General features: G+C 36.6%; 1 protein-coding gene across 4 annotated transcripts in view; it reads right to left on the bottom strand.

Moving 5' to 3' along the window:
* cntnap5l (contactin associated protein family member 5 like) overlaps positions 1–23,089 on the bottom strand; it is a 70,406-nt gene extending 47,317 nt beyond the window's left edge. Inside the window, exons 1-2 of one of the 4 annotated variants that reach the window (XR_007932610.1) lie at positions 22,806–23,089; positions 4,656–4,766 (exon numbers count right to left, since the gene is read on the bottom strand). Coding sequence is in view for 2 of the 4 variants with exons in the window: in XM_051912512.1 (XP_051768472.1) it covers positions 4,656–4,766; positions 22,806–22,884 (190 nt within the window). In the remaining 2 variants the exon portion in view is untranslated. The remainder of the gene's footprint in view (positions 1–4,655; positions 4,767–22,805) is intronic. The other 3 variants (XR_007932611.1, XM_051912512.1, XM_051912511.1) reach the window with 3 other exon arrangements.
* Positions 23,090–26,098: the final 3,009 nt, after the last annotated feature.

Here is a 26,098-nt window from a genome sequence, read left to right as displayed (position 1 = left end):
CATTAAGCAAATCAAGAGCAGCCATTATACTCCTTCTGGGTTTCATTCCCCATGGTTTTGGGGGGCTGTTGTTGTTTAGGGAACCTGTATCCACTGGCATTTCTGATGTAAAGAGATAGTTCACCCAATAATAAAATCATCATGTACTCACCCCCATGTTGTTCGAAACCTGTGTGACTATCTTCTGTGGAACATAAAAGATATTTTGAAAAATGTTGGTAAACAAACAGTTTTGGTGACCACTGACTTTCATTTTAGTGACAAAAATACCCACTGAAATATTTCTCAAAATATCATCACGTACCACAGAAGATAAAAAGTCATACAGGTTTGGAACGTCATGAGGGTGAGTAAATCATGACAGAATATTCATTTTGGGTAAACTTTCCCTTCACTCTCACGTTAGGAATATCTTGCTGTAAAACCTTCTTGCACAGTGTCCTAAGCATACCACCAGATATAATACGACTATGAGAAGTGACAAAATCAATCAAAATCACAGCCAGTCAGGAGAGCGTGTGGGGGAAGAGCCTCTCTGCAAGCGCACTGCACTTGCAGTGAAATGGATAAGTACATAATCAAATTCATATTTATTACACCTTTCTAACATTATTAAAACCACATACTGAGTGACTGAAATAATCGGTCATAAATACACTTGTTTGTTCACAGTTTGTTCACAGTCTTGTTTCCTTTCCTTTATTTTCAAGATCTGAGGTAAATTATCCATTGTCGCTTTCAGTACGGCTATAAAGGTCATGCAAAATGATATTTAAACTCACAATAAATGCTTTTAACATTAAATAAAGAAAATAATTAGTACCTGAGATTATCATTGTCATACTTTCTATGTTGTTGTTCCAGCTATAATGTCGTGGAAATAGAAACAGTTACTAAAATACAATCTCCCGATTCTCATTCCGCGTCACCATCGTGGCTAGCTAGGACAAAAACTCTGTTTGAAACACGGAAAAGACGCCTTTTATCTTAGTCCTAGTCTAAGTCAGGTTAGGACACAGTGTTATTCATAAAATGAACCAGTTCTGTGTTTCCTAAAAGCATTGTGCCTAGTAGATCCAAGAGACCATTGGTCCCAATGGTTTCTACAATCTACCTTTTACAATGCTTTTGAAAATACAGACTTGGAAATGCGTAGCTGTTGCTTGTCAATTTGCAAAAACTTAAAAACTTGTGTTAAAAAAAAAATTTGTTAACACTGATTTGAACATTCATTGAGGCTGGGCAATAGGGCTGGGTATTGATTCAGATGTCCCAAATCGATTCGATTTCGATTCACAAGATCTCAATTTGATTCGATTTTTTATTCACAAGATCTCAATTCGATTCGATTTCGATTTCGATTCTCGATTCGATTTCGATTCTCGATTCGATTTTCGATTTCGATTCTTGATTCGATTTTCGGGTTTAATTCTCGATTTTTGATTCAATGAATTCAATAAATTTTCACATGCCCCACCACAAAAAAAATAATAATAAATGAATAAAATAGTTATTGTCTTTGTTGTTTTTGACCCATGTATACTTATAATGTAATAAATAAGATTATGACAAACCAATATTTTAAATACCATTGAAATGTTACAATTCTTGATTCCATTTGAGACCACAGCTAAAACTACTTAGATACATTTCAAAGATTATTAAAGACAAGTAAACAGTCATTAATAAAAAAGAACTACAAGCAATAGCACAAATACAGGTGCTGGTCATATAATTAGAATATCGTAAAAAAGTTCATTTTTTTATTGTAAATTATTTTAAAAAATGAAACTTTCATATATTCTAGATTCCCTACATGTAAAGTAAAACATTTCAAAAGGTTTTTTTTTTTAATTTGTTGATTAGAGCGTACAGCTAATGAAAGTCCAAAATCCAGTATCTCAAAATATTAGAATATTTACATTTGAGTTTCATTAAATGACCATCCCTACAGTATAAATTCCGGGTATCTTTTGTTCTTTGAAACCACACTAATGGGGAAGACTGCTGACTTGGCAATGGTCCAGGAGACAATCATTGACACCCTCCACAAAGAGAGTAAGTCACAGAAGGTCATTACTGAATGGGGTGGCTGTTTACAGAGTGATGTATCAAAGCATATTAAATGCAAAGTTGACTGGAAGGAAGAAATTGGGTAGGCAAAGGTGTGCAAGCAACAGGGATGACCCCAAGCTTGAGAATACTGTCAAGTAAAGCCGATTCAAACACTTGGGAGAGCTTCACAATGAGTAGAATGAAGCCGGAGTCAGCGCATCAAGAGTCACCACACTCAGACATCTTCAGGAAAAGGACTACCAAGCCACTTCTGAACCAGAGACAACGTCAGAAGCATCTTACCTGGGCTAAGGAGAAAAAGAACTGGACAGTGAACAGTGGTTGAAAGTCCTCTTTTCAGATAAAAGTAAATTTTGCATTTCATGTTGAATCATGGTCCCAGAGTCTGAAGGAAGACTGGAGAGGCACAGAATCCAAGCTGCTTGAAGTCTAGTGTGAAGTTTCTGAAGTCAATAATGATTTGGGGGGGGCGTGACGTCTGCTGGTGTTGGTCCATTGTGTTTTATCAAGTGCAAAGTCAATGCAGCCATCTTCCAGGAGATTTTGGAGCACTTTATGCTTCCATCTGCTGACAAGCTTTATGGAGATGCTGATTTCCTTTTCCAGCAGGACTTTAGCACCTGCCCACAGTGCAAAAACCACTTCCAAGTGGTTTGCTGACCATGATATTACTGTGCTTTATTGGCCAGCCAATATGCCTGACCTGAATCTATGGGATATTTTCAAGAGAAAGATGAGAAACAGTCGATCCAACAATATACAGATGATCTGAAGGCTCAATAGTGCCTCAGCAGTGCCACAGGCTGATCACTTCCATGCCACACTTCACTGATGCAGTAATTTGTGCTAGGAGCAAGTCATTTGCTGTAATATGTCCTGCCGATCAAGTATTGAGTGCACAAAAGAACATACTTTAAAGAACTTGAACTTTTCTGTTTTGCAAATCCATTTTTTGATTGATCTTAGGAAATATTCTAATATTTTGAAATACTGGATTTTGGACTTTCATGAGCTGTACGCTCTAATCATCAAAATTAAAAAAAAAAAACTTTTGAAATGTTTTACTTTACATGTAGGGAATCTAGAATATATGAAAGTTTCATTTTTAAAAATAATTTATAATAAAAAAATGAACTTTTTGATGATATTCTAATTATATGACCAGCACCTGTAAATAAATACATTAGAACAAAGATACAAATGAAATAATCAGTGCTTTTAAGGTTTTTCAGGTAGGTATAACAGTAGTTTTCAGGAACATAAATTGAATAAAGTAATCAAATGTAAAATAACACTGCAAATAATTTTCACTGTACAAATTAAATAAAGGTTAATCCTTGTTAAAGTTACAAAAATGTTATTCAGTAAAGAGCAGGGAGTGATTTTCTCTTTGTCTTTTGTAGTTTGATTAACATTAAAACAGACAGCTACAGGAATATTCGGTTGCTGTCACTTTAAGACTAATGCACGGATACAATAATGATACACATGCGTTCTTTATTTACTGCTTACTTTAACTATGTTTACCTAGATACTCGCAAAGGCGGCATTTTGAGATAGATTTGTGTGAATTTGTCCATTTAGGTGCAAGGAGAGGTGAAAGAGATTTAATTTTATTATTTGCACGCTATCTGAGGCGCACAGCTGTAAGCGCTTCGGGTGTGTGCGCTGCGCACACAAAACTTCTCACACAGCGTGCGACTTCTCTTTTACTTGAATCCTTAAATTGGCAAGTCTTGAAAACGCGTGCAAATGATAAACTTTCGTGATCATGCAGCGCTGGCCCGATCGATACACTGACAGTTCCTTCAACTGTCCAGAACTTCTTTCACGCTGAAAGGCGCGCCTGCATCCGCCACGTTTAGCGCTGAATGAATGACAGGGTCCCCGCTGTAACATCACGCAAGGTAAATAAGAGGATGACATCTAGTGGAGAAGACTAGTAATAAGATTAACATCAATCAGATATTATGTTCAGTGTTTGCGGAAATAAATAGTATGTAAAAAATCGATTCGTGGCTTTTGAGAATCTATATCGAATCGACCACATTTTAAAAAAATTATTAATCGAAAAATCAATTTTTTTGCCCAGCCCTACTGGGCAATAAGGATCAAATTACATTTTATTTCCATAAGTGCAAGTTTTGAAACTTCTTTCAGTTCCTTTAGCTTCCTTTGAGTCCATATTTACATTTTGAGAGGTTATAAATAAGTTGCATAGTCATTAGAGATTTATGTTTGTCTATGTCTTCTCAGACTTAAGAAATGACTTCCAAAATCTTCAAATCTTGCTTCGGGCACAGCTAATCACTAGAGCTTTTCACATCAGTACTGCTCATGGACACCAGCGGAATGTTATATTCCCTCCAACGAAAGTGTAAAGTCTAATACTTTTTTGCAGTGTTTGTGGAAGCTAAATCGCATTACGTTAGGTATTCAAAAAAAAAAGCTTTACGTCAACACTTTTCCTGACAAGGACAAATTTCCCTTCTGCTTAATTCTCTAGTCACATAAACACAGACAACTGGATGTTATTTGATACAAACGGGGCAAGAGAACAAGAAGACAGGAGCACATACCATCTTTTCTGTTGAGTTTAGCATAGTGTGGTGACCTCCTGTCAGAAAATTTTGATGAGTTCTGGAAGGATGAAGGGGGTAGTGATGTCATCAGTGGCTCTTCACAGTAATCTGGATAAAAAAGAAAAGAAAAGTTACATTAAAACCAAAAAAAAAAAAAAAGAAAAAAAAGAAAAAAAAAAAAAAGAATTTGTCTTAAGTTCTTTATTTGAAATGGAAAACAGCTAAGGGTATATTCAAAGTTATATAAATATTATCATATGATTTTTATTTTATTGTATTATATGTTTTATTATGATTTATTTATTTATTATTTAAAAAACATTATATGACTTTCAGTTTTATTACATGTTTTTGCATGCACTAAATATTAAACCTTTTGTTTTACTGGATACAATTTACTAAAAAGAGAATTTCAGCTCAATAATGGGGTTCGAATCTGAAACAAAACAACTTTTAATCGTAGTGGCATAGCCTTGTGCAGGGTGTGATGTAAAGACATCTGCTCTCTGTAAAGACGGACAGTTTTTGAGAGTTAATTAAAGTCTTAGTCTTGCAAGCTGTCACATATAGTATGCCTTTCATCCAACTGAATTGTCAGTGCCAGTTTGTCATTGACCCCGGTCTGTTTTTAAAGAATTCACTTCGACATGTTTCATGTTTGAAATTGTCTGGGTTGTCAGGATTTTTATAATCATCCGAGATTGTGACTATTATAATAGAAGTCAAAGCCAAAGATGGAAAAAGGAATTTTAATATTGGGTACAGTATGTGACAGTACCAGTTGAATCAGAATGTTCACTCAAATCTTGTCAGTTCATTACAACAGTGGTAATTTTAGTCTCTCGAATATTTTGCTCAGTGTGGTTGGCAAAATTTGCTAAAGGTCAAGACCCTTTTCAGTTTGAATGAAAAAGACTGAAAAAAGCATTTCTGTGGCCTTCAGTCCTGGACGCTTTTAAAGCAAGGAATGTAAATCCAATTACAAACTGCTTTTTTATATATCACCACAGATCATGCCTCTTGCCTAGTAATCATGCAACCAAACATCAAGCATACTAAGGGGCCGTTCACACAGAAAGCCTTTTTTCAATGCGCTACTTTTACATTGTTTTTCTATGTAAACATGTCTTGCATCTTTTGCAGCATCTTGCGCATGACATGGCATCCTAAAAACGCAGCACTCAAGTTAAAATCAGTTTAATTTTTTTAAAAAAGCATCTCGAGACCTTGCGTTTTTCCCCATTCCACTGCCCGCGTCTCGTGTTTTTAAAGCAAAAACACGTTCTGTGTGAATGAGCCCTAAATGCTTTTGTACAAAGACTGAATGCCCAGGAAGTTCGTGAGACCATACCAAATGTAAGACTATTGTACTTTAAAGGTAAATAACATGCCATAATTTGCTTTTCTTGCATCCTTCAATGGCCTTTTCCATGGAAACACACAGATCAAAAGAACTCTAATGAACCACAGCTCGACAGCCCAAACACATTAGTCTCAAGCTTCCAGAATATGCATGTATCGTCAGAATAACAAAACAATGAACAGCAGGTTAGGGAACCATTAGCTGTGTCCAGGGAGCATTTTAAAGCTCTCTCCTGTTTCAGCAGCGTAAGCACTTTGCAGCACTCTCCATGGACCAGGGTAAAAATATATCCTTATTTAGAGGGCCTTTGCATTTGTGGCAACATTTTGTCTGACAATCACTCATTTGACATTGAATTGCCTACTCCCCATTTTGACGCTCCCTATGGCCATCTCTCCATCTCTTTTGTTCTCTCCTCCCCAATCTCGCCCATGTTTCTGTTCACCCACTCTTCATTTTCTGTTTTTCCTCCTCCTCATTTCTCTCCATCTCACACGTACACACTCCCACTTTCTCTTCAACTTAATGAGAAAAGAGAGAAGTCTCGCCATTGTGAGGGGGCTCACATGTGTTATTGTCACCATAAGGGAGCCATAATCTGAGTCAGCAGTGCTCTTCGCTGCATCAGAGAGAACAGCTGCGGCATCGTCCTTTCACTTTCAGCTGAGCAAATGACACACAGCACCCCCTTCAGATTTACTCCTACAGTAATAAGTAGCATTTTAAGAAAGTCCACCAAAGAAAGTGATGAAGTGTCCTACTAGATGTTCTGCAAAGTTCATCTGAGGTTGATTTGTTTGCACTGAAATACAACTTCAGAGACTACAAATGATATACCTGACGTTTATGTGACACCCTCAAGGGTATGACATCATTTGATGAGGACAACAAAATATTTCTTGTCTGAATTCATGAGGAGGACCTTATAAATTTTACTGAAGCACACATTTCGGAACTTTCACATGTCCTGAAAGTAATCAAGCCCTTTCTTGAGTGGGAAATTAGTAAACAGGCAGTGTCAGGATTTTAAACACACTGGAGGTCTTGTTGACTCCAGCAATATTTCTAACAGGATTTTTTCATTAAACAAAGTTAATTTCCCAATGGAGTGTCTAGACCTGAAGATGTTACAGATGATAAGGGCACATAAAATTGGACTAATGTTTAATTATCATAAGCACAGACTAGGGATGGACTTACACACGCTAATAATCCCACTCAAGATTTTGAAACATTACATGCAGAGTCAACAAACGAACAAGAGCTAAGAATAGGACGATACACTGCGAAAGCTGATCCTGCAGGCTTTCTTCAGTTGCTTGTTGACCCATTTAGAGAAACTGACAATCACTATAAAAGCTGAGAAAGTGAATATTCTTTGAAATTCTATACATATTTTACAGATCCTGTCATATATATTTAATTCTGCATTAACCTCATTCAAGCAACCCCTTTGAAACTAAATAATAGCTTTATATTTCAAAACATGGCTGATATCTTGAAAGAGATATTAATGAGTACTGTGTTTTATTCTTTATATGAATAATGCAGACTATTCCTGTCAATACTGTTTTTCTTCCTAAGAAAAGTATCAAACACAGTTATTACAATGTAGACACTTGAACCCAGCAGAAAAACAGGCATTTTAATCAACACAAACCTATTCATAGACATTGTGTTGACAGATAACTTCAGAGCGAATGTGGGCAGAGTCTGCCACTGGCTGATGCAAGCCGTTTCGAGAATCACTCTCAAAGTCGACATGAAATGAAAATTTAACCTATGTTGCTGTTATTGATCTTATTATAAAACGTTTCTTCCATGTCCATGTTTTATTAAAAATTACCTTGTAATTCTTAATCAAAACATCATAACTACCTTCCAGTGAAATGACAGACTTCTCTCTGGTGACATATGCTGGACTTCTTCAATCATTTAGTCTACTTAAACTTCGCCCCTTTCTTACAATCGACTGCAAGCTCACAATTTGATCCGCCTTCATCCAATCAAAAACCAAATGATAGAAGTCCCCGTTCTTCCTTTTTTCTTTAAAAATCGGTTTCACTCGGATGCATGTCACAATACAGAAGAAAAGATCTGTTTCTACTTTCATTTCATTGCAACTTTAAGAACTGAATTCTTTGAAAGTTTAGCTCAGGGGTGCACAGCCCTGTTTCTGGAGATATAGCATCCTGTAAAGTTCCAACCTCGCTTCAAAACACCTGTCTGTAATTGTTGCTCAAGATCTTATTTAGCTGATTCAAGCAGAACTTTACAGGACAGTATCTCCAGGAAGAGGATTGAGCACTACTGGTTAAGCCAAATAATGAGAACCCATCTCACTGATAAATATCCTGAACAGTTATTACCGTTAGTATTTAACACGTTAATTAGATTGATTAATTAATTATGGTGAAAAATAACACTTTAAAAATATTAGCGCATTTAACGCACTTGCCCTGCCCCCGACCTGCGTAGGTCATCTGACATTTCATACAGTTGATTGATTACGAATATGATGCAGGGCAACAACTCACTGCGTGATGGGGCCTATTATATAGAACGCAGTTAGAATGTCCCTAAAATTCAAAATATGGGGCAAAAAATGCCCGTTTTTATGTCCAGAATAGCATGAGTGCAAATCTGATACTGATTTTATACAACAGTTCAATAAATAAGAAGTTCATTTTGTGTTATTTTAAGACATTATATTGTCTGTTTTGCTCAATTTTGCCAACAAAAACATAAAGACAAAGCAAAACTGTTCATCTCCAAGCAACACACAGAGGCATTTGATTTCTGAACGAATCAGGTGAACCATTCGGCTTGTTGGACTTGAAGCGGTGCTGCACAAACCGATCGGTGAATGACATCAAGTACCTAGAATGATTCAAAAGCATACGGAGCCGTCTGCTTTCTAATTGCTCTCGAGGTACTTTGATGTCATTGGTCTGATGGTGATGATCCGCTTCAAGTCCAACAAACCTAATGATATAGACCATTCATAAAGAGAACCATTTACTTCACTCCTGAATGAATCAGCCGTATGAACGAATCGAATGAATGAATGACTCAACGACTTAATCATTAAGGCATTTACCGCCACCTACTCGAAGTTTTATTTTGTTATTTAGAGTATAATTTCATTAAAATAATAATTTTATTTTTCTATGGTAATAAAAAAAAAAAAACATTAAAGTTATAGTTTACCCAAAAATGAAAATTCAGTCATCATTTACTCACCCTCATGGTCCAAAAGAGTATTTGTAATAAAGTCTATGTTGAATCATATAAAATATTTCTTGCTGAAGCTACTTTTTGTAATATATATTTGATGCTTTACACAATAATGACTTCAAATTATCTTTTGGGAGTAAGTTCTCTGCCAAATTTGATGTGCGATTAATTAATCGCCACATCATGTAATTAGATTAAAAATTTTAATCACTTGACAGCCCTATTTTATACTGAAAAGAACAATGAAATATTCTTCAGAAACACTGTTGTAAGTCCAGCATTGTTGGTGGTTTCATAAGTACCCTCAGCAGGAACCCTTTCACCTCATCACCTATCAAAATGTGCGCTTTTAGCTTTCATAAAAATGGTTTATGGCCCTTCATGGTTAAAACAACAAAAGCACCTCCCTTCAAGCCTCATCATCTACAGCAAGAGCACGTCATTGACCTTTCGACATTTTTAAAAAAATCACCACATCTATAATTTTACGTTCTCCCTCACTTTTAGCCATATGCACATGCACACATGCTCACATCACAACATAACAATGACAGAGACCACAGCAGAGTAAAGTGTTTGCCTAGCAACAGGCACATAATTATATTTTTCCAACACCAAATAACCCCGGGAGCAGCAGCATTTTGAAGTAGCTGAATGACAGACATTATGTGGAATTTTAGGACTAAGAAAGGTGGGCCTGTGACGTCTCAGGCAGGTCCGCATCTCTGATGGACTCTACATTCTGACCTGCATGAGAGTGGATCCACATGGTCATTGTTCAAAAGGTCAGACATTATTACTGTGCTTCCTGTATGTGTCCTGGGCAGGAGTGCTTTAATCAAATGGTCAAAGGGACATAGAAAAGAGAGAGAGGGGGTGGGAATGGGAAAGAGAAATGAGAGGAAGAGAACAAGGGAATGCTGGTAATAAGAAAGCAGGGATCGGCAAGGAACTTAGGCAAGTTTGCCGCCATTGGAACACGGAGGTGTGATCATTGACATGCAAGCAATAACAGAAGAGAGAGGAATATTATGCATATAATTTTATTTAGTTGTTTATTTTAGAAATGCTGAAGTCAATCATATCTGCATGAATCTTTTAGCAATCCTTCTTTGTAATCACACACAGAGTTTTATTGAGTTATAACACTGTATGGGAAGCCAAACGCTCCAAAAGTGGGATGAAACAGCCGAACAGCACAGCGCGAATCACTGGAGAGTAGATCTGTTTTCTTGCACAGCCCACTGAACAGCGCAGAGAACCGTACCATTTACTTGCGCAACCCACAGACAGTGCAAACCAGAAACTGATCTGCACTGAACAAAAAGTGGAACGCTCAACGAAACAGATCTGTGGGTTGTGCAGTCCTACTCGCAGACACAGCAGTGCTGCAGCAATTACGCACTTCTGTTATGCTGATTTTTGCACATAAAGCAATACTTACTTCAATATAGCATATTGAGTATACAGTGGCCCTGTTTTTCAAGCAAAGCATTTAAAAAAAAGCTGTTAGATTTCAAATTATTAAAAACAATTAGTGGATCTGTTACGGTTTAAAATAGAGATAAAAAGTATTTGGACTAAAATACTTTGTTTTTTATAAAAAAGTATTTGTTCAACATGTTAAACTCATTTTTAAAGAGTTCAAATTGATTGATAGTAGTGTTGTCAAAAGTACAGACATCGATATAGTCAGTACTGAAATTTTAAAAATGTGATGCTTTGAGCGCTGTTTTCCGGATTTGTAAACACCTCTGATTGGCCATTATGTTCACACACTCAACATATATGTGTGTGATTGGCTACAATGATCAACGCACGGGAGTGTTTGAAAGCGCACCCAAGTGTTTGAATTTGACCGGTCCACTGATAGATGCCTGCTTTCAAACGCTCCCATGTGTATCTGTGTAAGCGCTCGGTGAAGAGTGTCATTGATGTCTATTTACAACATGTTTTTTAAGCATTGATCATTTTAGCCAATCACAGACATATCTGATGAGCTTGTGAACACAATGGCCAATCAGAGGTGTTTAAGAATCCACTCAACAGCGCTCAAAGCTTTACATTTTTAAAACTTCAGTACCGACTTGATACCGAAATCGGTACTTCTGACAACAATAATTGACAGTTGATTTTATACATTAAAAAAAAAAAAAAATGTAATCAGCTGGTCAAAATCAATAGCAAATTGAGAAAAGTTTTTTGTTAGTGTATGCAATGCAATTTTCTATATTTTTAACTGTAATTTACAGGTGCTGGTCATATAATTAGAATATCATCAAAAAGTTCATTTTTTTATTATAAATTATTTTTAAAAATGAAACTTTCATATATTCTAGATTCCCTACATGTAAAGTAAAACATTTCAAAAGTTTTTTTTTTTTAAATTTTGATGATTAGAGCGTACAGCTCATGAAAGTCCAAAATCCAGTATTTCAAAATATTAGAATATTTCCTAAAATCAATCAAAAAATGGATTTGCAAAACAGAAAAGTTAAAGTTCTTTAAAGTATGTTCTTTTGTGCACTCAATACTTGATCGGCAGGACGTATTACAGCAAATGACTTGCTCCTAGCACAAATTACTGCATCAGTGAAGTGTGGCATGGAAGTGATCAGCCTGTGGCACTGCTGAGGCACTATTGAGCCTTCAGATCATCTGTATATTGTTGGATCGACTGTTTCTCATCTTTCTCTTGAAAATATCCCATAGATTCAGGTCAGGCATATTGGCTGGCCAATAAAGCACAGTAATATCATGGTCAGCAAACCACTTGGAAGTGGTTTTTGCACTGTGGGCAGGTGCTAAAGTCCTGCTGGAAAAGGAAATCAGCATCTCCATAAAGCTTGTCAGCAGATGGAAGCATAAAGTGCTTCAAAATCTCCTGGAAGATGGCTGCATTGACTTTGCACTTGATAAAACACAATGGACCAACACCAGCAGACGTCACGCCCCCCCCAAATCATTATTGACTTCAGAAACTTCATACTAGACTTCAAGCAGCTTGGATTCTGTGCCTCTCCAGTCTTCCTTCAGACTCTGGGACCATGATTTCAACATGAAATGCAAAATTTACTTTTATCTGAAAAGAGGACTTTCGACCACTGTTCACTGTCCAGTTCTTTTTCTCCTTAGCCCAGGTAAGATGCTTCTGACATTGTCTCTGGTTCAGAAGTGGCTTGGTAGTCCTTTTCCTGAAGATGTCTGAGTGTGGTGACTCTTGATGTGCTGACTCCGGCTTCATTCTACTCATTGTGAAGCTCTCCCAAGTGTCTGAATTGGCTTTACTTGACAGTATTGTCAAGCTTGCGGTCATCCCTGTTGCTTGTGCACCTTTGCCTACCCAATTTCTTCCTTCCAGTCAACTTTGCATTTAATATGCTTTGATATTTCACTCTGTAAACAGCCACCCCATTCAGTAATGACCTTCTGTGACTTACTCTCTTTGTGGAGGGTGTCAGTGATTGTCTCCTGGACCATTGCCAAGTCAGCAGTCTTCCCCATTAGTGTGGTTTCAAAAAACAAAAGATACCCGGATTTTATACTGTAGGGATGGTCATTTAATGAAACTCAAATGTAAATATTCTAATATTTTGAGATACTGGATTTTGGACTTTCATTAGCCGTACGCTCTAATCAACAAATTTACAAAAAAAAACTTTTGAAATGTTTTACTTTACATGTAGGGAATCTAGAATATATGAAAGTTTCATTTTTTAAAATAATTTACAATAAAAAAATGAACTTTTTCACGATATTCTAATTATATGACCAGCACCTGTAAGTGTCCAAATACATTTTGGGTCCACTGCATATTGTATTATGGTCTATACTATATAATAGATTTAATTTGGAGATTGACATGTCAATCAATGTAAAACAGGTTGCCATCCCCAGGTATAGAGAGATCACAGGACAGTTTTCAGCAGCTGTAAACAATGCGGGATAAAGTGAAAGATTAAAAAGAAAGAGAGGAAGTGATTATGATTATCTCAGAGAGGACAGGATGTACTAAACACCTCAAGCATCCAGGTCTAATGAACGTACATCACGTCAGAGAGTTGTTTAGCCCACACTGCTCTAAGCTATTTATAGCTTGCGGGATCGATCACCCATCTGATGGGCCCCCACGATAGCGCTGATTAAGGTGGGAGATTAATGGCAGATTAACGGGTTTCTACAGTGTTTCCGCCAGGCATTGTTTAAATCATCTCCCAGCAGAATGACAGCAGTACTTGCAGTGTAAATAGGAGCTTTGATAAGATTGCCTGACAAATAACTCTGTTTGGCCCTTTAGATACCATTATTTGATCTATAATAAAATTCTATGAGATTCAAACGACAGAAATGGATCTGAAATCTCTTCCCAAAAACTGCTAAAGAGTAGTGGGCAAATGAACATTAACTTTTTTTAAGCATTAAGATTTTAACACCTTTAAATCAACTTTTTGAGTTGAATTTAACGGTCCTGCAGTGAGACAAATGGCTTTTTAAAAGTACATAATATTTTACGTGGTCTCTCAATTAACGTCAAAGAAAATTCACAATCATTGTAATACAATTTGAAAAATAATGTTTAAAAAGGTTTTACATGAAATTTAACAAGCCACACCACAGGACAGGTCAAACTGAGCAGTGAGCAGCATTTTTATGACATTTTAAGATCCTAATGATATAATAGCAGTTTTTCTGTAAATCTGCTTTGAAACTATATGTATTGTAAAAAGCACTATACAAATAAATGTGAATTGAATTTTTTTTTATTTAATTGTAACAAAATGATTATTTAATGACATTGTGTATTATTCAAATCTGTGGACAGGCTGGGGAAGGCTATATTTCCATAATTCTCTCTCAAAATTGCAATTGCAAAATTGAGTTATATTATGAAATTTTAAATTGATTATAAAAATACACATTATTAATTTTATTATTGTAAGGGAGAGTAAAAACATGCTTCAACTCCAAGTGATCTCATCAAGCTCCCTCTTCCTTGATTAATAACTCCTGGCCAAAAAAAAAAAAAAAAAAACCCTTGACAAGCAGAATCGTGGAGAAGCTCAACCATTATGAAAGCTTAAAACATGTTATTTGTGCATGCATGTTTTTTTCCTGTCTGAGATGTGTCATTTGGCAGGCGTGCTGTTTATTTGTATTCATCTGATGCTGAGCTGTGGCCTTAATTTCCCCTCATCAAAACCCGGGAGGATTTTGTTTGTCCTTCACTTTGCTTTAATCTCTGTAAATCCCTGCCTGCCTTCTTTGATCTTCATTTGTGTGTTGACTGGGAGGGTCCTCTTGCCAGTTGTTTGTGACTGGGAGGGCCCTCTCACCAAACTCCCCCACCCAACCGGATCCTTAGAATATCGGATCTATCACGTTCCTCTAAGATCAGTACAGAGATAGACCGACTGAAAGAAAGAGACAGAAAGAAGGAGACTATATGATAATGCCCTCATATCAGAACCTGTGGTCTAGGGCAGTGATGTTTTTGCCAAGAAAGAGATTTCAAAGGACTTTCAAAAGTTTTTTTCATACTAAGGTAAACAAAAATGCCCTTAAAAAAAATCAAACATTAAAATGGCCTCATATTACTAAGAACTGCACAGGCCCAGCAATATGCTAAATTATTAACACGACATAGGCTGACTAGCAAAATTTGCAGGAGCTAAGAAAATCAATGGGACACTTTTGGATGTGAAAACCATTCTATTGGGACTTTAATGTGGAAACACAATAACTATGTCCCCCAAAACAACGACAAAATTCATATTTAGAAGATATAAGCGTTCAAAACGTCTCTCACTTCCGCTAATATGGATCAATGATTTTAATGACATCACCGCGCACTTCAGCTTCTCATCAGATTTTCTGTCCAATCAAATGCTCTCTAGAATCTAAAGCGCCCCGCCCCCTACAATACAAATAGACGCTGAAGCTGCGGCTGAAATTGGTCACTTGTTCACACATCTACTAGTTTCTACATGGTGAATGGCACATAGTGCACTATATAGGGGATAGGGAACGATTAACAACGATTAAATGTGCTTTTCATCCGGGCGAATGAAGTCTGGTTTCACGTTAGAGTCACAGAACGTTAGCACAGAATGCTATATTTTAAAACGATATGGAGGAGATTAGGAGGAGAAACGGTTAGACATTAGAACGAAACTGAGGCTTTACCGAGTTCAACGGCTCTGGCCGAGCTGTGATATAAACATAACACTATTGGCTATTTTTAAAAAGGGGTGGAGCTGTTCGATATGTCCCACCCTGTCTTCCTGTTTCAGTTGAAATTACGTCAACACATTGAATAATGCTGCACGATCCAAGGCTCTTCAGTGGGTCTTTAATAAATTCGATATTTTATGAGAATCTCTGAGATGCAGCAAAACAGAGTGAACATTCATCTACCGCATCTAAAATTGAAATGGGTGCTGTAAATTTTTAAAAAAAGAAACAACAGCATCTAAAAACCTTGAATATAAATTAACATGAGCAATTTTCTGAGACAGTATATGACACCAAACACATCTCTTTATGCAGTCAGTAAGCCCACCTTGCTTCACTGATCCTCTGAAAGTTCACGAACACTACAGCTATTAGGACGACACAGGCTATATGCAGCTCTGATGTTATTAAAAGTGAGGAACAATTTAAGTGACTGTAAAGGTAATTGAGTTTATTTCGAAAACTCAAGATACTTGTACTTGTCTTGGGTGTTTGTAGAAAATAAATAACCTGTAATATGTAAACACTGCCAAATTTAGTGAACAGTTTATGCTGACTCTATTTATGTAATGTAGGCCAGGAAATGTGCACAAATACAAATTGTTTTCACCTTCAAATGCATGTTTACCCAATGATTTAATTATTACAATTTAAGGTAGCATATTTTTTTTTTACAATCCTGTTCCGCATGTACATACTATGTACTTATTATAGCAATTACAATAACTGGGTAATGACTAGGTACTAACCCTGAACCTATCCCTAAACCTAACATTATCCCATGTAGTTACCTTATATTACCAGTACTTTCTTGGGTAAGTACACATACTGTAAAATAAAGTGTAACCAAATTAAATTTTCAGGCGCTCTCTCTTTTATCATTTTAGTGCATTACTGTGAGTCAAAGTTTGAAAAATTCTGTGTCATAACTTTGAGTAATCCTGACATTTTAACAGAATGAGGCAAACGGTTTGTGGGCTGAGCTACTTCCTCTGAAATCAAGAGGTAATCCAGCCATCAAGCAGGAGGGAGCCCTACTTAGTATGCCTGACTCACATACTGCACAATGTATGCTTGACTCTTAATATCTGGAGGTTGAGCTGTACATATTTTTAATGATGTATACTGTCTTAACATGAGATGAGTTAGTACTTGTGATGTATTATGAAGTGATGAAGTAGTGCAGATATTTGTTCAGGAGAATGCATTCTCAAGATTAGTCAGTCATATTACTTGTAACAACACCCACATTATGCACACAAATTAATTAATAATAAGTGTAATCATTTTTGTTTATTTCCCAAGAGAAATAAACAATCTAAAGATGAGGTCAATGATGAGAGCACAGTCCTGTACATCCAGTTTTACAATAATTTCTTGTGAATTTAAGCAAGCATCTGGGTCGTCCTGCAGACACTGATTGGACCCGCAGCTTTAGGGTCAGCAGAAAACAATCACACTGATCTCTTGGCAAACTGAATTTTGATTAATATTTCAGATGTCAGTGCCTCACAAATATTTCACATATTTTTACACAGGACATTTTGTGATTATTTATGCTCATCTGATGCTGGCATTTCAAACATTTGGTGCTTTAGATATCTGTGGTTTATTTAATTTACATTTAAATTTTATGCTTAACATGACGTATAGAGAGATTGGGCCTTTATTTCCACAGCTTTGCTCTGATAGGCACTTAGTCACACCAGCACAAAGAGTTGGATCTGTTGGAGGATAAAAAATAGGCTGTGGAATTAAGGGTGAAAGCCATTTTTTAATTGAATACCTTATGGAGGATTATGAGAGCATAGCCTCTGTCCTGTCCCAAAGGATTCATAGCTTGAGCTGTATCTGTGTGCATGTTCACTTAATCGTGTTATAGCATATGCTCGTATATTTTATGTTTAATTTTTACTGAGCGAGAAACCACTCCAAATGAATCAGTGCATGAGTGAACTGTCCAAATGATTCATACTGAATCGCAAACCAATTTTCCTAATCAGTTTGACTCAAAAGAGTGATTCATTCATGAAATGGGCATTGCTACTTCTGGGGCCGTATTCACGAAACATTCTTATGAATAAAATGCTTCTTAATTGCTATTTTCTTATTATTAAACTTAAGAAGAATTCTTGAAAATAATCTTCAAAAAATAATTGTAAACAAGTTAGAATAACTTCCAACTTGCCTTAAATCCAAGGTAAGATGCTTAATGAATTCATTGGGTTGTTTCAAATTACTGTAATTATTGTAATAAAGGATTACAACACATAACACTATAATACTATAATACTAAGGATAAACAACTCTACCAAACTCTACCAACTCTACCGTAAAACAACTCTACCAAAATGATTCAAATAGAGCCATTGTTTTTAATTTTAGAATATATTCAGCATATATTAGTGCACCCATACACAGGATCACACTCACACACACAGATACAGGCTACATTCACTCTAGCAAGAGCGCAAAAAGACAGAGTGCAAATCAATTCAATAGACAGACTTTAGAAAAGTATACAGCACATTAAAAAACATGAAGCCAAGTGCTGAACACCCGTCAAACCAGTTGCGACAAAAATAGCGTGCACGTTTATGACTATTACTGAAATATGCAGGCAGGCAGATGCAAAAAGACTTTTTTCATTAGTTGATCTGCGAGTCTTGGGAAAGAACCGATATACATTCAGAACCGCATTTGGAACATTGTTACAAACTTTTTTTGGAATTAATCTTAAGAAGATTTTTGTGAATCCGGCCACTGATTCTGAACAACCAACAGAAAAACACAACTAGAGTTTGTCAGCTCTAGCCTGTTACTTAATCAATAAAATAGCTTCACTGCTGAAAAGCTACATGATTTAAAATCTAGCTTGAATACTGGGAGTGACGGCTAAAGCTGATTATAAATATAGCAAGAAGTCCCTTCAGCATTTCATGAATGTAGTGAAAACCAACTGAAAACAGCTCCATAAATAAACACCCACAAGACACACGTAACACTCACTAGGAAAGACTGTAAACATGACTCAGAAACACACAGAGCATAATTCAGGCTGATTTGGCTCCCTAAAATCCTTAATCTACATCAACAGCTGTAGGCCAATGTAAGCATGCTTTCTGTTTATTAAAGAAATTTGTATATGAGTCAAAATCTCCTATGGGGTAATTAAATGTAACAGACCATGTAAAAAATTTATCATCTTTTATTGGAAAATTAAACATTTTATTAAACTTTGATAATTGCCTTAATCTTTTTAAACAACTAGTGATCAAACTACATTTTTTAAAAATCACCTGTCAAGTTTTAAATGTATATTACATCAGCATATGAGAGTCAGATTGGACGAATACATGAACTCATCTCAAGATCACTCATTTAACAGTTCATCTATTGCCAAAATTACGACAAAAAACTAGTTTGATTTTTGAGTAATTGTAAAACATGCTGGAGACATTCAAAAAGCTTTTTGCGTAGTTCATTATACTTATTTTATGGAATGAAGTTTATTTCGTGGCTTAAATAAATTACTCAGAGATTGACATGTTTGTCTTGTCAAAAATGTCTTGTCCAAACGTTCGCCTATCATCCATTGACCCCATATGGCTCATTTGAAACATGCAAGTAACTTGGCCGCTTACTCTAACGTTAACCTATATAGATGTGGACTATTATTAGGTGCATATCCATGTTTATGCAGAGCGTGGAAGCTAACGTGGAAGCTAAAGTATTCTGCGTTTACTACATGACATGGAGGCATCTGTTCAATCCTGATAACAGAGGAAACAACTTAAAATGCTCTGTCATTTTTGGTCATACAGATAAGAGTAATACATCATTTGAAACTGTCTAAAGGATATACATTTATTTGTGTAAACTCACAATAACAACAAAACATTGCACTTTTGTAAAATAAAGAAAACAAATAGGATGCACTTTCTGCCGTCTTGGTCCCCTTGAACTGAAGCGCGTCACAGAAATGAACCGAAACTCAGCGTATAGGCTACTTGCCTCACAGACATGAGAAATATACCGTATCTATAGAAAGCTTGAAATGTCTACTATTAAATTATTATAAACTGCTGTGCGGATTTTGACTCGTATGTGCAATATGGACACATTTTGTGCAGGCAAATAAACAATTCTACTGCTCTACCAGTGTAATGATAAGAAGCATGTGCCTGAAACTGATATATGTAAACACCTAGAAAATGCTTCACGAAGAAACTTCACTGCCATTTAGAATTGAATGCATTTTGCTTTTCTGTGGTATGATGCCAGAAAGACGGTTTACACATTGAAAAATCTGCTTAGAATAATTGCTGCTTTATTTACAGAATGCTGAAAGGGGAATGTGTGAAAAGTCCCACTAAAATCCATTTCATTTTGAGTCTGAAGTTTCGTTAAAAGCATTCTCCCATTATAATCAGCAGTTTACTCCAGGGTTTTGTCTGAGATTCTTCATATAGCCCTGATGTCAGTGTTGCTGTCTATTTCAGAACACTTTTTCCTAAGTGTAACTTATTTAAAGGAAAGTTATTTTCTCCTGGCAAGGGTCCACGAGTTCAATCACTCACACACCTGTTTCGTGGGCGCTGAAGTCTGTGAGAGACAGATTGAAAACCGCAGAGGGCTTTTGTTCTCAGCAGGTAGCGAGTTAAACGCCACTTCTCTGTCTTACTGAAGCTGCAGCACCTCTGCCTGACATGGGCGGTGCTGATTGCTCGTAGACAGCAGCTTTCCACATTCCCCCAACAAAACACAACCTCATCACAATAGTGCACTTCTCTTACTGCAAAATAAAATCACATTCACTAGGCCTGGCCGACAAAACGGTATCGATATTTATCGACGGTATGCCTTCATCGATAACGATATTTTTTTTAGTTGTCAATCCTGTCATTCAGAATCATGATCTCAGTTTGAAACAAACAGAAACAGTGTTTCTCAGTTTATCCAGAATTGTGAAGCTCTAAGTTTCTTTAACACTTATTTATTTAATCTTCATATAAAATATAAGAAAGATTTTGTTTGCCTTAATTAAAAATGCATTGGTTAAATTACAAAAAAAAAAAAAAATTCTACTGGTCTTTTTAAAAAAAAAAAAAAAAAATTTTCAATAATTATCGATACCGAACAATATGAAACATTATATCGTGATACATTTTTTAGCTGTATCGCCCAGCCCTAATTCATACACACTGAACCCCAAAACACTCACCAATCAGACTATTTCCTCTACTGCAGCCCAATACACTTTGCACAGTTTATTGGAAGGGTTTTCAAACTGGTGTCCAACAGACCCCAGCTGAAAAATGTCTGTTAATAAATAAATAAACAAACTTAACATTCACCAAATCTGATATTATTATGGTTTTATTCTGCTTTTTAAAGAGTGGTTGGAAATCATGCGATTATTTTGTTGGCATATATATATATATATATATATATATATATATATATACTCATGTGAAAAAAAAGAGATTCATCTCTTACATACATACTTTTAAAAGTACTGTACAGTTTGCATTTGTGTCACATTCAGCTTGATCTCTTAGCAGTTTAGCAGTGTTTTAAGGCAATATTTTATGTAAAGTGGCTTTGGAACTTTTATTGTAAAAATGCTACTCAAATAAATTTGAAATATATCTACAGTCCACTCACAGCGGCTACAGACACATTATGCTACAATATTTTCTTTTGGCTTTAGTACATTTTTAAATCCATTTAATTATGCTAAAAATATCTTCCCTTACCCACACAGTTTAATGGGTCTGTACATGATGCTTCCAGATGCTTTTGTACTTTAAAAAGGCAGTGCCACACAAGGGAATGAAAATAATTGGGGGGTACTTGGAATGAAAAAAGTTTTAAAACCTCTGCTTTAGTGCACACCAGACTAATGCAGATATGCACCCTTTAAGCGCTCACAACACTAATCAAACACACTTACATACATCCATTTAATGGTCTTTCAATGCACCCCAAAACACACATTATTGGTTTCACTTTATAATGAGTGGCTTCACTATGTTATTAGTGAATTCTCATAGACTCAATGGTTTTCACAAGGAGGCTATGGCATTTGATAAACCTCAACACTAGACTAACCCTCACTCAAACCTGTTGATTAGTGTGTGTAAACCAAATTATGTTTTGGCCAATCGATGAGCCTTTCCAAGTAAAGAATATCCCAAAATAGAAGTCGTTTTTGCCAGGTTAGTGAGGACATTTTCATTAAAAAAAAGCCCCTTACAAGTATAGCAATACCTGTACACACATCTATTTTTTCAAATATTTTTTACATCATGCTTGTATAATGAGGTAATATTTTGTGTCCCCACCCCTAAACATCACATACACCACTCTCTGCATTTTTACATTTTCATTAAGACATTAGTTAGTACGTTTATAAATTGCTTTCCTAATTTGCACAGCTCGGTAGTCTACCCAATGTAGGTGATGTCAGGTTTAAATATTCTTAGGGGGACGTAGACAACACCTGACCTATACACACTGCATCATTTCGTGCGAGTATCTGAGGCGGTCCGATCATAAGCATCGCCAGCATTTTATTTCTGTAGTACTCTTCCCATCACGCGCTAGCTTCCATACAGAACTCAGCGCGTGACTTTTCAAGAAGTGTCTTTCTGCTCGCTCACGCCTTGGTGTGTGTGTGTGTGTGTGTGTGTGTGTGTGTGTGCGTGTGTCCGCGCGCGCGAGAGAGATCAAAGATGAAAGAGGATATATCACGCTATGAATTTATCTTATGGTATCAAAAGAGTAGTTCTCTTTCTTATTCTTTTGACGTGATAATTTCTGTATCTTTATTTAAGAGCCGACTCTTGCCTCTCTAGAGGGTTAATGACATTTCTGTGTGAGCTTGAGACTAGCTGTGATAGCATAATATGGCCTCGGACATACCCCACAATTAAAGTTGGCATACACATATTATATACAATTTTAGCGAAGAGTAGACTTTAACTGGAAATCTCAGTGAATGCATTAAAATCATGATCCAAACAACGTCTCGAGACACTTAAACACGCCACAATGGTCTTAAAGAAGTTGTATACGATACAAAACAATAACAGATACAACGAATATATTCATTCATTAATAATTCATACATAAAAGACAGTCTGCAGTTTTGGCTGCTTACAAACTGCATTAATTGGTTTAACTTTAATTCTGTAAGCAGCTTGACTGTATTTATAAAAACAAATCTCGTGTTTGAGTGTGTCTAGATTAGGTTTAATACATTGACATACTGTTTAACAGTAGTATTTCACAGAATACATAAATTAACTTACAGTTACTCGCCGATAAAACTGAAGTTAACGCGCTCAACGTCGTGAGGACGAACATTCCGATGCTGTTGTGGAATCTCATGTTTGGAAAAAGTACTCCGCTCCACGCTTCCGAGGTACCTCCGACCGTTAAAACCGTTAGGGAAAAAGCCTAAAAAGTCTCGTGAAGGTAGCGTTTGGACTCCCACCAGAATGAGGTGCAGTCACAAATGAGCACGCGCCTCCCGCCGTTTCCTCAGATCCCTCTGAAGGACTGATCCAACACTTGCGCGAGCGCTCTCCTTCTGAGTCTCTCTCTCTCTCTCTCTCTCTCTCTCTCTCTCTGGGTCAATGCTGATCTCAGTCAGTCACACACTAGTATGTGCTTGAGGATATAAGTGGTGCGCTCTCGATTTCAGGACATGGAGAGCTCCACAACTGGAAGATATTGTCTAGCTTGTCGAGCATTTCTTTCTTTATTGTTAAGCCAGGTAACCTAAATCAGGGGTTCTAATTCAAGAGCCTCAAGGGAGTGTTATAAGAAGTTTGTGGAAAAGTTTAGAGACAATTAGTGCATTAATTAAAATTAAATCTAAAAAGTAGACGTAATAATAATAATTATATATATATATAAAAAAGCTAAAAGCTATACTGTATATATGTATATATATATATATTTTTTTTTTTCAACAGTATGACTCATATGCATATAGACATGATAACATAGACCTTAATATAGACCTGCATTTTATAGCTATTATAGGGGTTCCCTCACAAAATGGAGATTGTTATATTGGGGGTCCGAAAAATCATAGTTCGAACGCCCCTGTCATACATAATGTGCCTCATGTGGCAACATGAGCAAAAGTGGGTAGGTAGATTCGTGATGGAGCATTGCTAAAAGCGTTTTCCTCTGTCTTTCACCGTGTCAGAATACGCGTAGTTCCCCACTATATAAAATGCAAGAAGAATGATGTCCAAAAACGCAATATTGATGAAAAATAAATGCCTGGATGACATGCTGTATACACTGAGAAATGCACAGGAGGCCATAGATGCTGAGGAGCCTTCAGATTCAGAAGTTGAAAAATGGCAGAGACCTACGGTGTCCGGGAAGGGACGGGTTCCATTCAGTTAGTTTTGCTGAACGGGAGTGATATGATGAACGAAGGGGGAAATAAAATAAATGAATAGCAATAAATAAATATATTCAAATATTACATAAAAATCAGAAATTATCGAATGAGTAAATTTATGCTGCCTTGAAGTGGCTTCAGGTGATATCGGAATTGACCGTTCGCAAAGACCCTCCCCCTTTAGTTTCTGTTGCTAATCCGACAAGCCAAGCCCCTGTCACACCACACATCATGTTCTCACGCAGTGAAAAATACATCGCGGAGCAAACAAGACAATGACAACGCGTCGACAGACAAGACAGAGAAGGTTACTTTTGATATGAAACAAAGTCTCAAATTTCAAATTTTGCAATTTTTAAAGAAATGTAAACAATAATTACCGTTTTGTGGCTCTTTAATGTGTCGTGACAGGTCGCTGTAACGCCTCAGTTCAAGCAGCTCGTGAACCGATACTAGTTAGGCTAATTTATAGCATCAAATAAACATCAATCAAAAAGAATGTTGTTTCAACCGCGGAAAGACGTCAAGACACACAATTTTTCAAGTTCAAGTCCACCGATGTTAATCTACTAACTCCCCTGACTACTTTGTCGGACAAAACGGCGGATTCGGCATTATGGTTGGCTTACTTGGTTAGATCGCCTGTCAATCAAACTAGTTTTCTAGTTAAGTCACGACTTAAGAAGCGGAAAGTAGGAAATTTCCGATAGCACGTGAAGGCAGCATTAAGACTGATGGGATGGGATGAGATGAGATGAATAAAAATGTTCCCTTATGTCGTAATAGCCACAACAAAACTATAACAAACCGTCCCTTAGTGTGTGAGCCAGGCGGCTTTATTCTAGACTAGAGCATCAGGCAACATGTACGTTGTTCTTCGTGGTTTGGCGACTGGTTTGAATGGTTTAACGACAAAAAGTAAATTCCTTTCGCGTTTTTTGTTTCGTTGTTAGTACGTTCAGCAATGTGTTTGTGTGTGTGTGTGTTCACAGTTTTGCTACTCCTTCTTGAAAAGTGGGAATTTTATTAAATTTGGTCCCTGCTGGAAAAACAGAGTCATATCAGTTGATCAAGTTGGTCAAATTGTTTTATTGTAACACAGTAGCAAAATTACTGGCCCAATGTGGTCCACTTGGTCTAGCCAGCTTGATCAGTAGGCCTATTTGCATGTGATTTATATATATATATATATATATATATATATATATATATTTTTTTTTTTTTTTTTTTTTTTTTTAAATAGAGGCCTGTATTGAGAAGAGCATTCTCATTTTCCAGTGGATTTTTGTTGTATTCCCTGAGATCAATTGTTAAACTGAAGCTGGATCACATCCACTAAGATGTCAGGCAAGTCAAAAACATTTTCAGAGCCAGAAAGACCCTTGTGACAATTATTAATGACTGTTACATTTGATTGTCTCCTGATATATAAAGGGCAATCAATTATAAATTTGTCAGACTTTTACTGATCTTACCTGGAATTAACTGGCTTCATATATACACACGCAGTATATGTATATATCTGTCTATCATAAATGCAATACAAGTCATTTTTTATGGTTTAAATCATGACCGCAGAGATTATCACCATTTATGCTGAACTGTGAGGTGATATTGAGAGATCCTTTATGCCAGAGAGTGAATTGAAATCACCATGACACATTGGTACACTAGGGGACTACTCTGTGTGTGTGTGTGTGTGTGTGTGTGCTTCAGACTGTGTAAATATCTGAAGGACATGTTTGTTTGATCCTTTCCAGAGTAAAGAGCGGCAAGGATGTGAGCACGACTTTCTAATACACTGTCGCTCTCTTTCTTTTTCTCACACATGCGTATAGACTTGTCTGCGTGTCTCATTAAAACAGGTCTGACCGACTGATCTCCCGCTGTGGAGCTTGAGTAGAGGGCAATTTCTCTGTGTGGGAGAAATGCCATGAGACATCCACTCCATGCTGGAGTTCAATTCACTTCAATATTGCAGAAACAGAAGTGAGGAAATGAAGTAGATAAAATCTGATGGCACATGAATGGCCTGTTTCATGTCTTTATTATATGTTGCCGTTTAAACTGACCACTATTCACTTGTTGGATATAGACGTCACACCCACAGTCTGCTGTTCACTGACCATCTGACGCATATTGCTCATAGTCAGATGTCTGACTACATCAGTACTGATTTCC

This window comes from Ctenopharyngodon idella, chromosome 11 (genome assembly GCF_019924925.1).
Source record: "Ctenopharyngodon idella isolate HZGC_01 chromosome 11, HZGC01, whole genome shotgun sequence".
Taxonomy (NCBI): domain Eukaryota; kingdom Metazoa; phylum Chordata; class Actinopteri; order Cypriniformes; family Xenocyprididae; genus Ctenopharyngodon; species Ctenopharyngodon idella.
The sequence above is the reverse complement of the archived record's forward strand: the minus strand, read 5'-3'. Positions and strand labels throughout refer to the sequence as shown.